A 20,559-nucleotide genomic window follows, 5' to 3' on the forward strand; every position below is an offset into this window, starting at 1 on the left:
TTTTTTTTAATTAACTGCCTATAGCACCCTTGGTGCTTTGATTTTGTTATGCCAGGGACCTTATATAGCTTACTATATGATACAAGATTTTCTCATTGATGACTCTTATTAGAAGTCCATTGACCAAAAGAATAGTAGATCATGTTAATCTGATTGATAATCAGATTTCAGGTAAAAGTATATCCTGTTGTATTTTCAAGGTATAGGCCAAAACATGATTTGACCCCCATGTTCTAAATTTATGTCAGGATGATTGGGCTAAATTTAGTCCAAATTAGCACAGTTGTTGTTGAATAGTATAGGACAACGGACACCAAGTGATGGAAATGGCTCACATGAACCTTTGGTCTAATGTGATCTGAAAAAGGGTGCACTCAGCTTGCAAGTGTAATTAAGTTTGTCAATAACCTACCCAAGACTTGAGGTTTGTCAGTTACCTACCCAAGGCTTGAAGTTTGTCAATAACCTACCCAAGACTTGAAGTTTGTCAATAACCTACCCAAGACTTGAAGTTTGTCCATAACCTACTAAAGACTTGAAGTTTGTCGATAACCTACCCAAGACTTGAAGTTTGTCCATAACCTACTAAAGATTTGAAGTTTGTCAGTAACCTACCCAAGACTTGAAGTTTATCAATAGCCTACTAAAGACTTGAAGTTTGTCAATAACCTACTAAAGACTTGAAGTTTGTCAATAACCTACCCAAGACTTGAATTTTGTCAAAAGCCTACTAAAGACTTGAAGTTTGTAAATAACCTACCCAAGACTTGAAGTTTGTCAATAACCTACCCAAGACTTGAAGTTTGTCAATAACTTACCCAAGACTTGAAGTTTGTCCATAACCTACTAAAGACTTGAAGTTTGTCGATAACCTACCCAAGACTTGAAGTTTGTCCATAACCTACTAAAGATTTGAAGTTTGTCAGTAACCTACCCAAGACTTGAAGTTTATCAATAGCCTACTAAAGACTTGAAGTTTGTCAATAACCTACTAAAGACTTGAAGTTTGTCAATAACCTACCCAAGACTTGAAGTTTGTCAAAAGCCTACTAAAGACTTGAAGTTTGTAAATAACCTACCCAAGACTTGAAGTTTGTCAATAACCTACCCAAGACTTGAAGTTTGTCCATAACCTACTAAAGACTTGAAGTTTGTCGATAACCTACCCAAGACTTGAAGTTTGTCCATAACCTACTAAAGATTTGAAGTTTGTCAGTAACCTACCCAAGACTTGAAGTTTATCAATAGCCTACTAAAGACTTGAAGTTTGTCAATAACCTACTAAAGACTTGAAGTTTGTCAATAACCTACCCAAGACTTGAAGTTTGTCAAAAGCCTACTAAAGACTTGAAGTTTGTAAATAACCTACCCAAGACTTGAAGTTGGTCAATATCCTACAAAAATGTACCCAAGGTGATTCCCTCCGGTTTCCTCAACCACTATATATAACTGACCATTGATCTTATACTTGAAAGTGATATTAAATTACAAGTCAATCAATCATATTATAATGCCCAATTGCATTTAATCTGAATTATGAATCTCCAACCAGAATATTTTGATGCTTCAGTTAAATGACTCTGCATCAACCTATTTCAATGGAAGCTTTATTCTGCAATTAACCTACTGTGGATTAATTTATTTTCGTGGGTACCAATTTTCGTGGATTGAGGAAAACTAGCATTTTCGTGGATATTTAATTTCGTTGTTTTGGCAAAGTCTGCATACATTCCTTTAGAAAACTTGTAATTCGTTGAACATTTAAATTCGTGGTTCCACTGTACCCACGAAATCCACGAAAATTGGTATCCAACGAATATTAATGAATCCACAGTATCTGTACTTTAAATTAATTCACATGAAAAATCATTGACTAATATTTACAAATATGTTTATTCATGTAAAAACACATAAACATTAAATAAAATAAACCTGGATATAATAAAATATGCTATCACATTAATAGTGCTAGTCCAATAAATAAATACATATACATGCAATTCAATTCAATGTTCAAATGTAAATGGCTGGCCATTTATGGACGGATTGGTCTAGATGAAAAATTAACTATCAAATGCTGTTACAGCAGAATTCATTGAGTGTGTAGGTAAGATTAGAATCTTTGGTTAGCTTGCTTGTTAGCTGAACCGTGAAGTCATTATTAGGTTAGGTATACTACCCTCCTTTCGGAGTAGTCTAGTCCTACAGACAGTTAGTTTGGTTATCTGTCAGACTAGTCTACTCTTAAAGGAGGGTAGTTTACCTAACCTAATAATGACTTCACAGTTCAGCTAGCAAGCAAGCTAACGAAAGATATTACCTTTACCTTCACACTCAATGAATTCTGCTGTAAAGAATTCAACAAACTGAACATTTTATTTCTTAATTTTTTAACACGCATATAATAAAATAAAAGAAGAATGTGTCTGAGGACACGAATGCCCCCGCTCAAACTTTGCAATTTTCCAAGTTAAAAATGGGCATAACTCTAGAACGATAAGTTACTCACTGCCCGAATTCGAACTCTGTCTGCTAGTTTTTGTTCTTAGCATTGTGTATGAGTTTCATAAAAATTGCATGAGGCAAACATAAGTTAGAATGCGGAAATGAAAATGCAATGGACGGAAGGACGGTCAAGGGTAACACTAAATGCCCCCGTTGCCTACAACAGGGCATAAAAAGATTAGCACAGTATTAAATACAAACAATCTTAAACTTTAGAATCTAAAACATTGTTGAGAATGTACTACTTTTGAAACATCCTAAATAAGTCTCCATATTTTACTACACTATCTTCCTGTAAGTACATTATATAAAAGTAATTGATGCATTCAGTTGTCTTTCATGCTGAGCACAAAATACTGATAAAGATTGCACATTTTATAATTACATGTGGGAATTCTGAACATTTGTAAACATTTTTGATGTTAAGTATATACTGTTTCATAATAGACACCATGGAAAGAAACGATTATTTAGGTTTAGGTTTTTGTGCTCAATGAAAACATAATTTCTATATGTGGAATGCAGTTTAGGGATTGTTCTTCTTGCACAATGAACTTTTTAATATATATCTATGAAAGACATTTTATAAGGAGTTTGAACATATGTCTCCTTTGGTAGTGTCAGATGTTAATGTTCTATCATATCATGATTGCTCTCTCCGTCTTTTGTCTTCTGCCATCATTCTTTCTAATTCTCTTGATCTTTTCTTATCAATTATCTCCATTTCTCTTATCAACTACAAAAATCAAATAACAATAATGAATTAGAATTATGCCAAACCGAAACTTCTTTGTTGCATTACCCTTACATTTGTATACCATTAGGAATTTTGTAACTGGTTCAAGTGAAAAATTTCTTTTAATTGAAAATATTTGAAAAAAGTTTATGCAACACTGACAGAAAAACACATAAGTATTAACAAGAATGCACACCAGACAAGTCTCGCCTGCTACACTGATCTTGATTAAATTGAATTTTATAAATCTTTAAGATAAATGTTTTACTTAATATGTGATCCATGAAAATGAGCTTACAGTCATTTCAGAATGGAAAGTACTTTAATAGTTAAAGCTTGGGAATGATTTTTGAGTAATTTTGTCAATTTGTTTCACCCTTCATGACATTTCTGCATCCTTTTATTAGTTTGAGTCATAAACATGAAAGAATTTTTTGACAGTAATCATTTTGGTAAAGGTCGCCAATTTTTTTCATTGAACTGATCCCTCAATATTATTCATTAACAGGTTATAAAACACACTTGCACAATTTGAACTAGGTGATCATGTGATTGATATTGTACAGGTTAGCACAGGTAATAAACTAGCACAGATAATAATAAAATGCTTCGCTGGGGCGCAGCTTGATACGACCGCAGAGGTCGAACCCTGAACAGTTGGGGCAAGTATGGACACAACATTCAAGCTTGATACAGCACTGAATTTGGATTGTAATTAAATATTTGACACATCATAGGTTTCTGACACAGAATGAAAGTGGTCTAAGAACTTAAAAAATTTTAATTTACCTATTCAAATCATTATTATTTGCTTTTATATATAAATCAGAAATAACCAATTTAAAATGGAAAATTCTAAAGAAAAAAAAGGAAAAAAAAATCCCTCCCCCAAATTTTTTGAACCCCCTTATGATTCACCACCCCCAAACTCAATCCCAGGCTTCCCTTTGTGGTATGGTACCTTGCAGTACAATTTCAGAGAGATCCATACACTTGAACACAAGTTATTGTCTGGAAACTAGAAAAATGCTTGTTTTTTTGCCCCTTTTGGCCCCAAATTCCTAAACGTTTAGGGCAATTACCCCCAAACTCAAACCCAGCTTTCCCTTTGTGATATGGAACCTTGCAGTACAATTTCATAAAGATCCATACACTTACACACAAGTTATTGTCCTGAAACTAGAAAAATGCTTGTTTTTTTGCCCGTTTATGGCCCCTAATTCCTAAAATTTTCAGGGAATTACCCCAAAATTAACCCCAGCCTTCCCTTTGTGGTATGGTACCTTGCAGTACAATTTCAGAGAGATCCATACACTTGAACACAAATTATTGTCTGGAAACTAGAAAAATGCTTATTTTTGGCCCCTTTTTCCTCAGCTTTTAGGTCAATTACCCCCAAACTCAATTCCAGCTTTCCCTTTGTGATATGGAACCTTGTAGTACAATTTCATAAAGATCCATACTCTTACACACAAGTTATTGTCATGAAACTAGAAAAATGCTTCTTTTTGGCCCCTTTTTGGCCCCTAATTCCTTTAATGTTAATACCATAACCCCAAAAATCAATCCCCACCTTCCTTTTGTGGTATTGAACCTTATGGTAAAATTTCATTGAGATCCATTCACTTAAACTAAAGTTAGAGTGCGAAAACTAATGTGTCTTCGGACGACGACGGCGACGCCAACGTCATACCAATATACGACCACAAAAATTTTTTTGCGGTCGTATAAAAACTTGATTCCATTGCAGACAGCTGAAGGTCATATAGCACTGTGGTAAGTCTAATAGAACAGCAGTAAAATGTGATAGCACTAAATAACACAGCCTTTAAATTGACTGGGGAGAACACTGATTACAAACAGTTTAAAAACTATGGGTTTCAAAAAATAAAATAAAGAAGTAAGGAAATTGATGCTAGATTGTAACCTTATCAGTCGACACTTCTGAATTGAAAATAATGGAAGAATTATTTAAGCAATGCTTGCTTTGTACAGGAAAAGTATTTTACAGCAACTTTTTAAAAAGATTACAAAAATCCTGTATCAAATGATGTTAGTAGCTCATACCAGACCGTTGACAACTTTGGCTTTTCTGTGTAGGCAGATAACTGTAATCGGGCTTGTATAGTTCGCACTGGTACATTGTCCGCACCCCCTTCTCCCCACAAAATTTCAGGTAAAAAAACTTTTTGTAACTGTTAGAAAATGTCTAATGAAGCTCTGGTAATTTCAAATTGTGTGTGGTAGTTTGCCGTTTTCCATCATCAAACAGAAGTTGTAACTGCTTGTAAATGATTCTAGAACACTTCACGATTGTTAAAATAAGTCAAAATCACACAAAAAAAACAATTTAGAAACTTGTGTATGTTTAAACCAGAAGTTTGAATAGCACGTGTAAAAGAAAATTAAAACGGTGAGAGTCGAAATCCGTACTTAATAGATATCATTATAATACGACTTTGAAAGTAAAACAGATCATCCTTGTGTAAAAAAATGTTTAATATATCTATTACATTAATGTTTGAAGGGTCTTAAGCTAATACAAAACATATTCGTTAGTATGAAACACCAAAACGGAACGAATAATAACCGATTACGTTTTGTAGTTTATACATCGTAAGCTGGTTTATGGTTGACTTTTATACTTTTTTCGTTCCATTTCATTCAAGCAGACTCCAGTTTATTTTAAGCAATGCAGTGAAAAGAAACGAGAAATTTGTAATGAAGCATTTTTAAATTTATCAGTATTAATTTGATATTTAATAACTAGAGGCTCTAAAGAGCCTGTGTCGCTCACCTTGGTCTATGTGCATATTAAACAAAGGACACAGATGGATTCATGACAAAATTGTGTTTTGGTGATGGTGATGTGTTTTGGTGATGGTGATGTGTTTGTAGATCTTACTTTACTGAACATTCTTGCTCCTTACTATTATCTCTATCTATAATGAACTTGGCCCGGTAGATACAGTGGAAAATACTTTGTAAAAATTTACAAAAATTTACAAAATTTATGAAAATTGTAAAAAATTGACTATAAAGGGCAATAACTCCTTAAGGGGTCAATTGACAATTTTGGTCATGTTGCCTTATTTGTAGATCTAACTTTGCTGTACATTATTGCTGTTTACAGTTTATCTCTATCTATAATAATATTCAAGATAATAACCAAAAGCTGCAAAATTTTCTTAAAATTACCAATTCAGGGGCAGCAACCCAACAATGTGTTGCCTGATTGGTCTGAAAATTTCAGGGCAGATAGATCTTGACCTAATGAACAATTTTATACTGATCAGATTTGCTCTAAATGCTTTGGTTTCAGAGATATGAGCCAAAAACTGCATTTTACCCTATGTAATATTTTTTAGCCATGTCGGCCATCTTGGTTCACGGGCGGGGTCATAGGACACATTTTTTAAACAAGAAACCCTAATGATGATTGTGGACAAGTTTGGTTAAATTTGTCTTAGTAGTTTCAGAGGAGAAGATTTTTGTAAAAGATTACAAAAATTTATGAAAAATGGTTAAAAATTGACTATAAAGGGCAATAACTCCTTAAGGGGTCAACTGACCATTTTGGTCAAGTTGACTTATTTGTAGATCTTACTTTGCTGAACATTATTGCCGTTTACAGTTTATCTCTATCTATAATAATATTCAAGATGATAACCAAAAACGGCAAAATTTCCTTAAAATTACCAATTCAGGGGCAGCAACCCAACAACTGGTTGTCCGATTCATCTGAAAATTTCAGGGCAGATAGATCTTCACCTAATAAACAATTTTCCCCATGTCAGATTTGCTCTAAATGCTTTGGTTTCAGAGATATAAGCCAAAATCTACATTTTACCCCTATGTTCTATTTTTAGCCATGGCGGCCATCTTGGTTGGTTGGCCGGGTCACCGGACACATTTTTTTAACTAGATACCCCAATGATGATTGTGGCCAAGTTTGGTCAAATTTGGCCCAGTAGTTTCAGAGGAGAAGATTTTTGTAAAAGTTTACGGACGACGGACGCAAAGTGATGAGAAAAGCTCACTTGACCTTTCAGGTCAGGTGAGCTAAAAATAACTTAATATTAATTTGGTAAAATTATTAGTTTTGAAAATGAGAATCGAATGTTTCTCTTATTTCTTGCTTATTGTACGCTATAGTCCGCACCCCTTTCTGGCAGGTTCAATTTTGGAGAATAAAACTGCGGACTATACAAGCCTTTTAACGGTAATCCCAACATTTTTGTGTTTGACAATAAAAGTAATGCTGAATCCAGAAACATATTTTATTCACATCAAATTTATTATCAGCACATCTCAATTTGATTCTGGCTGATCTTTGACAAAGACTATTATTTACCCTAAATAAACACTCAGCATCATCAAGTTCTTTTTTATTTCATATGACAAAATAATTTGATCAGGAATCTGAAGATCCTTTGTACACTTGATGAGTTACCCATTCAATGTAAAAATTTTAATTACCTTCTATTCTTTTTGTAATATATTGTCTACATAGATTTTAAAGAACAATATCAAACTTTACCTGTGAGACTTCAGTTTCTATAACAGTTCTGTATTTTCCACCCTGTCCAAGGTCTTCCATCTCTCTAAGGAAACCTCTCCTTTCATCTATTTCTGCTTGCACTGAAACAGTTAACATAGTAATAAATGTTTGAATTTTTTATATATTAAAGTATTTTTCTCAAGCCATTCTTTTAAATATTCAGATATAGATTTTCATTGTAACAAAGGCGCAAAGATAACAAAGTGAAAAATATATCTGGATGTAGCATTTGTGCGATATGTGAAAAATTGTCTTAATTCAAATGGTTAAAGTTATGTAACTCTGAAACAACAAACTAGTAAATTGTAAAAATGGAAAGGGAAATTCCTTTTATCAATCAGAACAATAATGTAAAGTTTTGAGGAAATCAATCAGAGAATACTGGAGCTAGTGCACTATATGCGAAAAGTTGCCTCAATTCAAACGCTTAAAGTTCAGTTACTCTGAAACAACTTAGCCAAAATTTATTTTAATCGAAAGGGAGCTTTCTTCTGTCAATCCTAATGTTTTGTTAAAATTACATTAGAATTGGTTAAAGCAAATTTGAGTTATCATACGAAGTGTTGACAGACGGATGGACGATGGTATACCATAATATGTCCCATCTTCAAAAGGGCGTATAATAAAAATTGTCTCTTTTCTAATTTCAATTCCTGATTTTGGATAATAGATAATTATAGATAAAGTAAAACACCAAATATTTTCAGACACAAAAGAAATGGTGTAAATCAAGATGAAGACTTTGTCTATACAGTTACTCATGATTTTAAGAGCTAAAATGTTTTCCATTCTACAAATATGAAAATTTTGTCTGAACAGTTTCTCATTATTTTAAGACTAACTTTTTTCCATTATACAAATATGAAGATTTTGTCCAAACAGTTACACATTATTTTAAAAGCTTAAATGTTTTCCATTCTACAAATATAAAATTTTAACATACATTCATCAAACCTGTCTACAGGAGGCTCTTGTATTTGAACTTGAAGTTTCTTCTTCTTTTTGTCATGTGGGTCTATGTCTTCACCAAATGCCATGATGTTAGCTAATCTTTGTTTATTCTTCTCATTGTCTCTTCCCACTAAAACAAATACAATGTATTTACTTTATTTGATATTGCAAAGGGCATAAAACCTTACCCCAGAAACAAGGGGTGTTAACCTGGCTATTTTTTTTTACAAAGTGAAATGTCCCATTGAATAAATACAATAGCTATTGTTCTCTGTGAAATTTAAATTTCTCCTTGAAAAATCAATAATCTATTAATTAATTTGGCCTACAAAAAAATAAACTCCTAGTGATGAAAATACCAATACTGAATAATTACATGCTGTGTGTTATGTTGTAGTTATGCCTCAGTGGGTAAATTAAGTATTAAAAGTATTGTGAAACAGGAAGTGACTGCTGGCAGATCTGAAAATCGTTTACATTGTACATTGATACTGGGGTGAATTAAGTTTGAGGGTCTCACTTACCATCTCATTTTTACGTACAAAGTAGGATAAAATCCAGAATGATGCTATGGGCCAATTTCTTGGACTGTTTTGATCGGCCAATCGATTTTCTCAGCTGTGCTTTTGAAACACATATTTGCTGATGTTATTGAGTGCAAAATAGCATTCTTTATCTGGTCACATATCAATCTCATCAATGAAATTTCATGAATTTGTTTTAAAGAACATTTATTTGTAATATCAACATGTTTTGTCGTGAGAAATACATATGTACTTATCTGTAAAAAAGAATGCACACGCTGAAATGTCTCGCCTGCTTTACTGACCATTGACTTTATGTTGAAAGTCTAGATCTTAAAGATAAAGGTTTCACTACAAGTATCTCATAAACTTATCATTTTAAAGATCCATGACAATGAGGTCAAGGTCAGATAAATTCTGTCAGACAGACAATACACCTTACAATTATTCTGTACACCAAATATAGTTGACCTATTGCTTATGGTTATTGAAAAACAGACCAAAACACAAAAAATTAATATTGACCAATGAACCATAAAGATGAGGTCAAGGTAAGATAAATCCCGTCAGACAGACAATACAGCTTACCATTATTCCGTACACCAAATATAGTTGACCTATTGCTTATGGTAATTGAAAAACAGACCTAAACACAACAAGAGTGCACACGCTGAAATGTCTCGCCTTCTTTACTAATCATTGATATTATGTTGATAGTCCTAAATATAAAGCTTTATTACAACTGTCACATAAACTTAACATTAACCAAGTAAACTAAACATTGACCAATAAACCATGAAAATGAGGTCAAGGTCAGATGAACCCTGCTAGGCAGGCATGTACAGCTAACAATTCTTCCATACAACAAATATAGTTGACCTATTGCTTATAGTTTAAGAAAAACAGACCAAAACACAAAAACTTAACACTGAGCAATGAACCTTGAAAATGATGTCAAGGTAAAAAAAAAACCTGCGTGACTGACAAATAGATCATAAAATATTTCCATACACCAAATATAGTTGAACTATTGCATATAGTATTAGAAAAAAAGACCAAAACTCAAAAACTTAACTTTGACCACTGAACCATGAAAATGAGGTCAAGGTCAGATGACACCTGCCAGCTAGACATGTACACCTTACAATCATTCCATACACCAAATATAGTAGACCTATTGCATACAGTATAAGAAAAACAGACCAAAACACAAAAACTTAACTATAACCACTGAACCATGAAAATGAGGTCAAGGTCAGATGACACCTGCCAGTTGGACATGTACACCTTACAGTCCTTCCATACACCGAATATACTAGACCTATTGCTTATAGTATCTGAGATATGGACTTGACCACCAAAACTTAACCATGTTCACTGATCCATGAAATAAGGTCGAGGTCAAGTGAAAACTGTCTACCGGGCATGAGGACCTTGCAAGGTTCCCATATACCAAATATAGTTATCCTATTACTTATAATAAGAGAGAATTTAACATTACAAAAAATCTTAACTTTTTTTTCAAGTAGTCACTGAACCATGAAAATGAGGTCAAGGACATTGGACATGTGACTGACGGAAACTTCGTAACATGAGGCATCCATATACAAAGTATGAAGCATCCAGACCTTCAACCTTCTAAAATATATAGCTTTTAAGAAGTTAGCTAACGCCGCCGCCGTAGCCGCCGGATCACTATCCCTATGTAGAGCTTTCTGCGACAAAAGTCGCAGGCTCGACAAAAACTTAACATTGACCAATGAACCATGAAAATGAGGTCAAGATCAGATAAAACCTGCCAGACTGACATTCTAAACCTTACAATCATTCCATACACCAAATATAGCTGTCCTATTGCTCATAGTACTTGAAAAACCGACCAAAACACAAAAACTTAACATTGACCATTTAACCATGAAAATGAGGTCAAGGTCAGATGAAATCTGCCAGACTGACATGTATGCTTGTCAATCATTCCATACACCACATTTAGTTGACCTACTGTTTAAAGTATCAAGGACAATGGACACATGACAGACAGAAACTTTATAACATAAGGTATCTGCATACAAGGTATGTAGCATCCAGGTCTTCTATCTTCTGAAATATATAGCTTTATACAAATAGTTTATGCTGCTGCCAGATAGTAATCCCTATGTCTTGCATACTGCGACGAAACAAGACAAAAATAATGAATATCTGAGGATGCTGGGGAATTCCTGATTTAATGATGTATATATATCAGTCAAAGGTTAACTTTAAGGTTGAGAAGAATGGGTACAAATGTAACTTGATAACCCGAAAACAGTCTAAAACAAGCTCAAAACCCCGAAAAACAGGTTAACTCCTTGAAAACAGACCTTTTCAAGTCAAATAGGATAAAAAAAGACAATATTAATGCATGTCAATTTTACAATTTCAACTTCATAAATATGGTTTTTAGACTTGTATGCACATTCTTTGTATAACAATATGTTGGACATATTATACAGAGTTGTCATCAATTTGTTTGTGGTAAACACAAATTTTATGTTCAACACAGTACAAGTTTGTTATAGGCTTGTATGCAGACTTTGACAAAGCCACAAAATCAAATATCAACAAAGATGCAAGTTTTCCTCAATTCATGAAAATTGGATCCACCAAAATAAATGAATCATCAGGACTTGAATTGTATAATTTTTAAATGTATAAATTGAAATGGAGCTGCGTAATAGTATAAATCCTACCATGTTGTCATGAAACAATATAACTTACTGGAATTGTGTGCTGGTGTATAATCAGTTTTTTCATAAGCACCACTTGCTTCTATTTGATCTTTTGTTCTAACTGTTGGTTTATAGTTCCTACAATTTATATTTTACATTTCTTCAACAAATCTGAAACATAACACTAAACAGAGATTTAAAAAATGGTCATGTCTAATTATTCAAAAAATAAATGGGGAATGTGTCCATGGGACACAGATGATGCCCCCGTTTGCATATCATATAAAGTAATAAAGGGACATAACTGAGGAATGGTAAAAGTGACGCTACCCAAATTTGTACTTGATACGAGTTTTGTAGTAATAAGTATTGTGTATAAGTTTCATAACATTTGGTTGAGGCAAACTTAAGGCAGAGAATGGAAACGAAAAATTCAGCAATTTTTCCATTTGTAAAGGGGCATAACTCTTGAACAGTAAAAGTGACGCCACGAAAATTCAAACATGATCTGTATTTTGTGGTAATAAGCATTGTGTATAAGTTTCATAACATTTGGTTCAGATAAACTTAAGTTGGAGAACGGAAACGAAAAGTTCAGCAATTTTTCCATTTGTAAACGAGCATAACTCTGGAACTGTTAAAGTGACACCACCAAAATTCAAACTTGATTTGTATTATGTGGAAATAAGCATTGGGTATAAGTTTCATAACATTTGGTTGAGGCAAACTAAAGTTAGAGAACGGAAACTAAAAATTCAGCAATTTTTCCATTTATAAAGGGGCATTACTCTAGAACGGTTAAAGTGACGCCACCAAAATTCAAACTTGATCTGTGTTTTGTGGTAATAAGCATTGTGTATAAGTTTCATAACATTTGGTATAGGCAAACTAAAGTTAGAGAACTGAAACCAACTTTGGGACGTACAGACGGACAAGGGTAAAACTTATTGCCCCCTCCGCTACGGCGGGGTCATAAAAAAATACAAACTTGTTTTTCATTATTATGGAAGACATGGTCAAAACCTACAATAAAATTATCAAACAAATTTCCTGTCACATGTGTACCATACTTTTTTTTTAAATGGCAATAAGCAAAACAAAAACAACATTTCTGTTCCATACTAAATGATACTGTATTAACTATAACAATCAAACAACAATTCATACACATACATGCACACAAATACACACATTATATAATGCAAACCAATACATGAATTTTTGGGGACATTTCCCAGTATTTCAGACTTTTTTAACTTCTAATCAAAAGTGATATGAACTTAACCTTTATAGCTTGCTGTTCTGTGTGAGCCAAGGCTCCGTGTTGAAGGCCGTACTTTGACCTATAATGGTTTACTTTTACAAATTGTGACTTGGATGGAGAGTTGTCTCATTGGCACTCATACTACATCTTCTTATATCTATTAACATTAATAAGACAGCAATCTAGTTACACAAAATAACTAAACAGTCATGTAGAGGTCACCATTCAGGCTATATCATTGGATGAGTGTCCAAACCATAGATAAATTATAAAAAAATTCAAGATAGCCATTTATTGCTATTTTCTTAAATTTGCTTTGATCTTTTTGTGATAATTTTTCATATCATGCTACATCTCATTTCAAGGCTGTTGCCTTTCAATCAGATTGTAGCTGAGAAAAACCCACTCGTTTGAAGAACCATCGATAATCTATAAGTATCTGACACCACATATATGATCTACATATGTACATTCAACTGGTGTTCTTTTCCATTGCATACATGTATGAATAAATGCACACATTTATAAATTAATATATAACAAACAGAATGTCATATTTTACCTTGGATTTAGTACTTTACTTTGTTTCATCGGTTTTGCAACTTCTTTGTTCTTGTTTGTATGTGTTGGTGGGCACTGAAGAGGAAGTGTACCTCCACCTTAAATAAAAGATTGTTTTTGCTCAGTTGCCATGCTTATTTATCAAGCTAGAGTGATTGAGATGTCATTATTTTGTTTTTCATACAAGAAAAAGAAATTGGATTTTAAAAATCAATAAAATGTAAAACTAAAGTACTTGTAGATAATTGCTAAAAAAAATCAAACTAAGACCTTTTTTTGAGATGTTGACAAATAAATATAAAATAAGTCAAGATGTTGTTTGATTGTCAACGAAACAACTATCCACCTGCATCTAAATTACACAGAATTAAGCACATATTTCCTCTTTCATTTTTACTTTTTCTGAATGGTGCCATTTATTTCTTGCAATATGGATGAGTGCCCTCTTCCCCACTATTTAATAATGCAATAAAAGTAGAGGTTAAACAATATATAGGTGTAATGTCAGAGACCTTCCAAAAATTCAGTTTGCTTAACTATTACTGAAAAAATTTAAAACAATAAATTTTGTAGTTTATTTTAGAACTCTGACAGCAAGTATATTCTTCTGAAGCATTTTTGAGACTGATAACCTGAAATACAAAATGAAAATTGCAATATTCCATATAACATGTATGATAGGGTTATTGCATTAATATTGAGGAATATTGTCCTGAGAAGTATATCATATATCAAGAGCTTGAGGTAACCGGTAATATTAAATAACACAACTATTTATATTCCTTTTTTTTGATAATAACATTAAGGTCAAGTCAGATTTTTGTTAAATTTTGCATACAGCTGTGGTATGTTAAACTTGAACTGAAAATCAAAACAATTATGCATTTATCTCTTTTATCATGTTTATTTTCTGAAATATTACTAAATGAAATCTTTCAAAATGGTTGAACATTTGTATAGAAAGCACATACAATTGGCAAATGTAGTAGTTAGTGAAATACATAAAATTATATGAAGACGAGAAGAAATCTGCCAGTTTACTCAATTACACTGTGTATACTACCCTATGTACTGTGTACAACTTACTTCTTAGTGATTTTTCCAAGTTTCTTTGTTGCGTACTTGTAAGCCTTGATTCTTGCATCATTTCTGAAAAACATTAATGCAAAACTGACAAAAATTTTGTCTTTCCTTCATAATATTGTTCTGTACACTGCAGTTTTACAATTAATAGAGTATGTCTTTATGGTACCTTAATGACAAAGCAGTGGCTTATTACATGTACCTGCTATTGTTAGAGGAATAGACATAGAGAATATACCAGTCTATATCAGTGTTTTAGCTAGGATTTGAAAATTCGAACGTTGATGGAACGAAACACACCCTTTTAGTCTGTACGAAACAGTAAGACAATGGGATCAGCTCAAATATTTCAATTTCACAAGCTTCTAATGCAATTTAACAAATAATTTCTTTAAAATGTACAATTATTATTTAGGAATAACTTTTGATCAGTATTACTGTATCGTCAATGGCATTGTTTTATTATTGACTTTCTCGACTCTATCATAAGAAGAGTGAATTTTCTTTTGTTTTCGTTCACTAGATTTCCCACTGCCTAGTCGGGCAGATTTTGTATCCTTATCTGATGCAAGAAAAATAATTATACGTCGATGTGATATTTTCGCAGTTTAAGGTATAAATCATTGTACTTTTAATTAAATATTACTTATTATTAAAAAATAAATGGAGAATGTGTCTATGGGACACAGATGATGCCCCCACTTGCTTATAATGTTATAAAGGGCATAGCTAGCATGGCTAGAGAACTGTAAAAGTGATGCCACCAAATCTGAACTTGATCTGTGTTTTTGTGGCAATAAGCATTGTGTATAAGTTTCATAATATTTGGTCGAGGCATACTAAAGTTAAGAGAAAGGAAACTAATTTTGGGACGTATGTACGTACAGACAAGGGTAACACTTTATGCCCCCTTGGGGGCATAAAAACGTTACATTTACCTGAAAGAGATAGCGTTTCTTTGTTTACATTGAAAATGACTTCATAGATAAAATTCCTTTATTACAGGACCAACATTGGATATGTTTCCGTAATTTTATTAATTTTTCTACAGAAACAATGCTGGGAGATTTATTGTCAAGCCCTCAGTCATGAAGCCAATGATGGAAATAGAAAAAAAGTTTGACGATCTTAGTACATTTTTTGTACTTTTAATTTGCAAAAACGTTTAGTAATAAGTTTTATATTGAATTCAATTTAATATGATGTCAGAGGTCAAAGTCCTCAATAACAGTAGAAAAATCAATATACATTGTACATGTACATTGTACTAATGAACTCAAAATTGTTAACTTTTTTCAGTCTTCTGCATTTGCATAGAAATCCTTTCTGGTAAAGTTTGTCTCTTCCTGTATCGTTTGTCTCAGGATTTTGTGTAAAATATAAGGAAGATTATCACATGATTTCCCACTAATTTGTTGTTTTTGATTACCAAAAGAATATTGAGTTAAACAATGAAAATAAATTCAATATCATTTTACAGGTGGAAACCCAGTTGAAATTAAACAAAAGAAATGGAACTCTTTGTTAGAGAAGGTAAAATAGGCGAAGTTAGTAAATTTCTATATTCTCGTTTTTTATATAGATTAGACCGTTGGTTTTCCCGTTTGAATGGTTTTACACTAGTAATGTTTTGGGGCCCTTTATAGCTTACTGTTCGGTGTGAGCCAAGGCTCCGTGTTGAAGACCGTACTGTGACCTATAATGGTTTACTTTTATAAATTTTGACTTGGATGGAGAGTTGTCTCATTGGCACTCATACCACAACTCCTTATATCTATTGAATTGTTTACATCTGTTACTATGGGCTTTAAAAGTTTAATGAATGTGCATAATTTAGGATTTTATGCATCTTATGTATTTTTACTTAAATTATTGAATTGAGGTTTGAGATGCTTGTAAACTTTTAAATTATAGACAAATTTTCACAAAACAGTCGATTGAGGTAGGTGCAAATTCTCGTGGATCTTTTTTGTGCATAAGCATAAATTCCGACGAAAAAATTTAAAAGAAAGATAATAGATTTACCTTCTTAAAGCATCAATTTGCATCTCTGCCCCGGTGACAGTTTTTTGGAAAAAAAAACCCAAAATAGGCAATAATTTCATCGAAAAGAGAAAGTCGAGTACACCTTTTTATGTTCAGGCGTGTTTGAGTTGACTATTCTGTCTTGAAAACGTATAAAAGAAAAATATTTGATACATCATCTCACTTCAGATTGTATTATTTTTATATATTTAGGTTGTAGGTTGATACAAAAACATTAAAACTCTACAGTACTCAAAGATATATGGGTCAAATGATATACCTTTTGGCGTGTTCGAATAACATATTTTTTACTAAAAGTACTTGACAAACTTTACTGGTGGATCTTAAAAATGCTTAACTTCAAAAAAACTTCATTTTTTGTGTGTGTTAAATTGGGTAATTAGTCTTCAACCCCTGAAATTTTTTAGTCTGCCCTTCCACGAAATATTTAATTAGAATTTTTTAAATATTTTTGAACTTTCGAAAATTCCCCCTGACAACTGATCAGACAATAGCTTTTAAGTTGACCAAATACATAAAAGTACATTAAATGATGCTCATTAGCTAGTAGATACATTTGTCTTTTAAAATACAACTGGCATATAAGGATCGTAATGATAATATGTGGATAAATTTATCGGTTTTCAAGAGCTAAATTGACAGTGCGTCATCACTACAATGGCTTCCATTTTTACGATTATGAAAATTAGGTGGCGTAATGGGGAGATAATTTTGACGAAGTAGAATCCTGACTGTTTTAAAAGAGATTTATAGTGCTTATTAAACGTACAATTTTATACAAACAAAATTTCATGTATACACATGTACATTATTATATTTTTATTTAAATTGAATTTAAAATGTGAAAAAAACGTTACCTGAAGATAGCCTTTCTTTGTTTACATTGAAAATGATGTCATAACTAAACTACATAATATATTTAATAATAGGACCAACATTGGAAAAGTTTCCATATTTGTGCAGAAATCTCTTTCTTTCTTCCGGTCTCATTTGTCACGGGATTATCATTTTGAGTACATTATAGGAAGGAGCATCACATTGTTTCCCCAAAATTTGTTGTTTTTGATTACCGAAAGAATACTGCCAGTTAAACAATAATAAATTGCTTCGCTGAGCACAGCTGGATACGACCGCAGAGGTCCAACCCTGAACAGTTTGGGCAAAAATGGACACAATATTCGCGCTTGATACAGGTCTGAATTTGGATTGTAATTAAATATCTGACACAAAATAGGTTTCTGACACAGAATAACTGTAGTCAAAGAACTTAGAATTGGTAATATGATTTGAATTTATATTCAATTTATGCTTTTGTGCAATACACTATGCTGTTGCGTATTGACCCCCCCCCCCCCCCATCTTTTTTTTGCAAAAAAAAAAAAATATTTGAAGAAATTTTCTTTTTAATTTCTGAAATCTGAAATGAGATTGTCCCCCCCCCCCACCACAATTTCATATTTAAAATTGTCCATTATCCAGGAAACCCTTGTTTTTCCCCTTTTTTGCACCGAATTCCTAAATGGTTTGAGCCATAACCCCCCAAAGTCAATCCTAACCATCCCTTTGTGGAAACTTGTGGTATAATTTCAGAGAGATTCATACACTTAAACACAAGTTATTGTCTGGAAACTACAAAAATGCTTATTTGGGCCCCTTTTTTTGCCCCTAATTCCTAAACTGTTGGGACCATAATCCCCAAAATCAATCCCAATCTTTCTTTTGTGGTTATAAACCTTGTGTTTAAATTTCATAGATATCTATTTACTTATACTAAAGTTATTGTCCGGAAACCAACTGTCTTCGGACAACGACGACGACAACGTGATACCAATATACGACCACAAAAATTTTTTGAGGTTGTATAAAAAAAAAATTCCTTACATTTTAAAATGAGTCTGGAGCTTAGTCAGCATATGATTTTATAGCAAACAAAATGTGTTCTTTTGGGAAACTAATTTGATCAATCAGTCAGAATAACAAGCCGACTTGGTATCTTTGTCGTTTAACGATATAAATTATAACAATCTTATTTTAATAACTCTTTGATATGAAAAAAAGATGTTATCTGATGATAGTGTTTCTTTGTTTACATTGAAAATGACTAACAACTAAAATCCCTAACAAGAAGACCAACATCCGAAACGTTTCCTTATTTCTGTTTCTTTTTCAACAGATTCTGCAGTTAATATATGCTTGAATTAAAAAAAAAATATACCATCAAACGTCTCCTTTCACATGTAACACATGCCTCATATACACAACAGGCCACATGGATTTTGTTTTTTCCACTTGCCCACCGTGGGCAGAAGTATGTTGTCCACGCATTTGCCCACCGTGGGCTTGTTGCCCACTCCATTGCGTGGACGGCAGTGGACATTGGTAGCGGAAGTCCATGCAGTCTCATGGACGTCTGTGGGCACAATATCGGACACAATTATTAATGGCTATTAATTTTACGATTTTATATCTATGATAAAAGTTAACGCTACGATTACATTGAAGGCAAAATCATTCATACACCAATAAGTATCGTTGGAGGAAGGGCATGTCATAATAAACATAACTTAATAATTTTATACTAAAAATAGGATTCTTTTATTATAATAACAGGAAGTTGAGATACCCATGACAAAACATAGCTCGTTTGTTTATTCATTGGTCAAACATTGTAAAAAGCTTTATTTCTGTGTCATTTGGTGTCTTGTGAAGAGTTGTCTCATTGCCAATCATACCACATCTTCTTTTTTACATCTAAAGCTTCTTACTGAACCCTATAAAACATGTAATAGACATAGATTGATTCACTTCCGCCCACTTGTATTCCCGTGGACAGGGAATGGCCACGCCCATGGTAGGCCCATGGCCATGGAAATAGCAAAATCCACGTGAGCTGTAGTGTACATTGATATAGCTGATGACAGATGTACCAATTTAGCCAACATTGTGTACTTGGCTATTGTGCTGTTTTCTGCAGTTTAGATTTAAATGAATTCAAAATATTTGCCACTTGACGTTAAGCAAGCATTCCATTAATCAAATCATTTCTATAATCATGTTTTAATTTAATTTGTGATACAACTACAAGCCCCTGTGAATAAATAACAACGACTGAAAATTAGATTTCGAAAACTATGAAAATGTAGGCTACATGACCAATTTTACCCTTTAGCAAACTGTGTGTTTGTTTGCTGTACTGAACTTGCGGGGGATTCCAAAATCCCCCTCCCGCTACTCGGGTTTCTTTTTGTGGTGCCGCCATATTTCAACAAATTGGAATCTATGTGTAGAACGTCACTTCCGTGTGTAGATGATATAATTATAGAACACACTCCGGGTACGGGGAGAAAAATTATTTCTTCCCGCATACTAACCCGAATAATTCAGTCCCACCCCGTGATCGACTCTCCCACTTGCGAGACTTAATGTAGCCATCGTAGAGCAGTGGAATATAACGACTGAATTATTCGGGTTACCCGCATACCAAAAGAAATACTATGAATTTTTCCATCTATCAAACATCTTCCTTGACCACAATATACAAGGATTTTTAGCCAACTTTCTTACCTGCACTTATTAATACATTTATCTACTATTGAGAACATACAGAAAAATTAAATTTG

The 20,559-nt window shown here is 33.0% G+C and overlaps 1 protein-coding gene and 1 long non-coding RNA gene across 14 annotated transcripts; both read right to left on the reverse strand.

Moving 5' to 3' along the window:
- On the reverse strand, window positions 1-1,621 carry LOC127707458 (uncharacterized). 13 transcript variants are annotated; one of them, XR_007984868.1, is made up of 4 exons: window positions 1,366-1,621; window positions 1,076-1,307; window positions 844-988; window positions 1-698 (listed from the first exon to the last, which is right to left on the reverse strand). It is a non-coding gene; the product is annotated as an uncharacterized LOC127707458 (long non-coding RNA). The 13 variants fall into 13 exon arrangements; XR_007984875.1 differs by lacking the exon at window positions 1,366-1,621 and adding an exon at window positions 757-785 and having other exon boundaries at window positions 931-988; window positions 1,076-1,352; XR_007984876.1 differs by lacking the exon at window positions 1,366-1,621 and adding an exon at window positions 757-785 and having other exon boundaries at window positions 1-669; window positions 873-988; window positions 1,076-1,352.
- A 253-nt stretch (window positions 1,622-1,874) lies between these two features.
- LOC127707457 (UPF0193 protein EVG1-like) lies at window positions 1,875-20,235 on the reverse strand. Its single transcript, XM_052211983.1, has 7 exons — window positions 20,102-20,235; window positions 14,897-14,959; window positions 13,812-13,908; window positions 12,035-12,123; window positions 8,746-8,883; window positions 7,782-7,882; window positions 1,875-3,241 (listed from the first exon to the last, which is right to left on the reverse strand). The coding sequence occupies exons 1-7, from the start codon at window positions 20,196-20,198 to the stop codon at window positions 3,149-3,151; spliced, it is 678 nt and encodes a 225-aa protein (XP_052067943.1). The 5' UTR covers window positions 20,199-20,235; the 3' UTR covers window positions 1,875-3,148.
- Between the last annotated feature and the right edge of the window lie 324 nt (window positions 20,236-20,559).

Source organism: Mytilus californianus, unplaced genomic scaffold (assembly GCF_021869535.1).
Source record: "Mytilus californianus isolate M0D057914Y unplaced genomic scaffold, xbMytCali1.0.p SCAF_7, whole genome shotgun sequence".
Lineage (NCBI taxonomy): Eukaryota > Metazoa > Mollusca > Bivalvia > Mytilida > Mytilidae > Mytilus > Mytilus californianus.

Bases quoted from the DNA above. Each gene is read 5' to 3' on its own strand.
- LOC127707457 (XM_052211983.1), bottom strand. From the start codon at position 20,198: ATGGCGGCACCACAAAAAGAAACCCGAGTAGCGGGAGGGGGATTTTGG. The intron at 14,960-20,101 runs GTAAAATTGGTC...AATGTTTTTCAG, and splicing joins AACACACAGTTTGCTAAAGG to AAATGATGCAAGAATCAAGG. The intron at 7,883-8,745 runs GTATGTTAAAAT...TAACTGTTTCAG, and splicing joins TGTAGACAGGTTTGATGAAT to TGCAAGCAGAAATAGATGAA.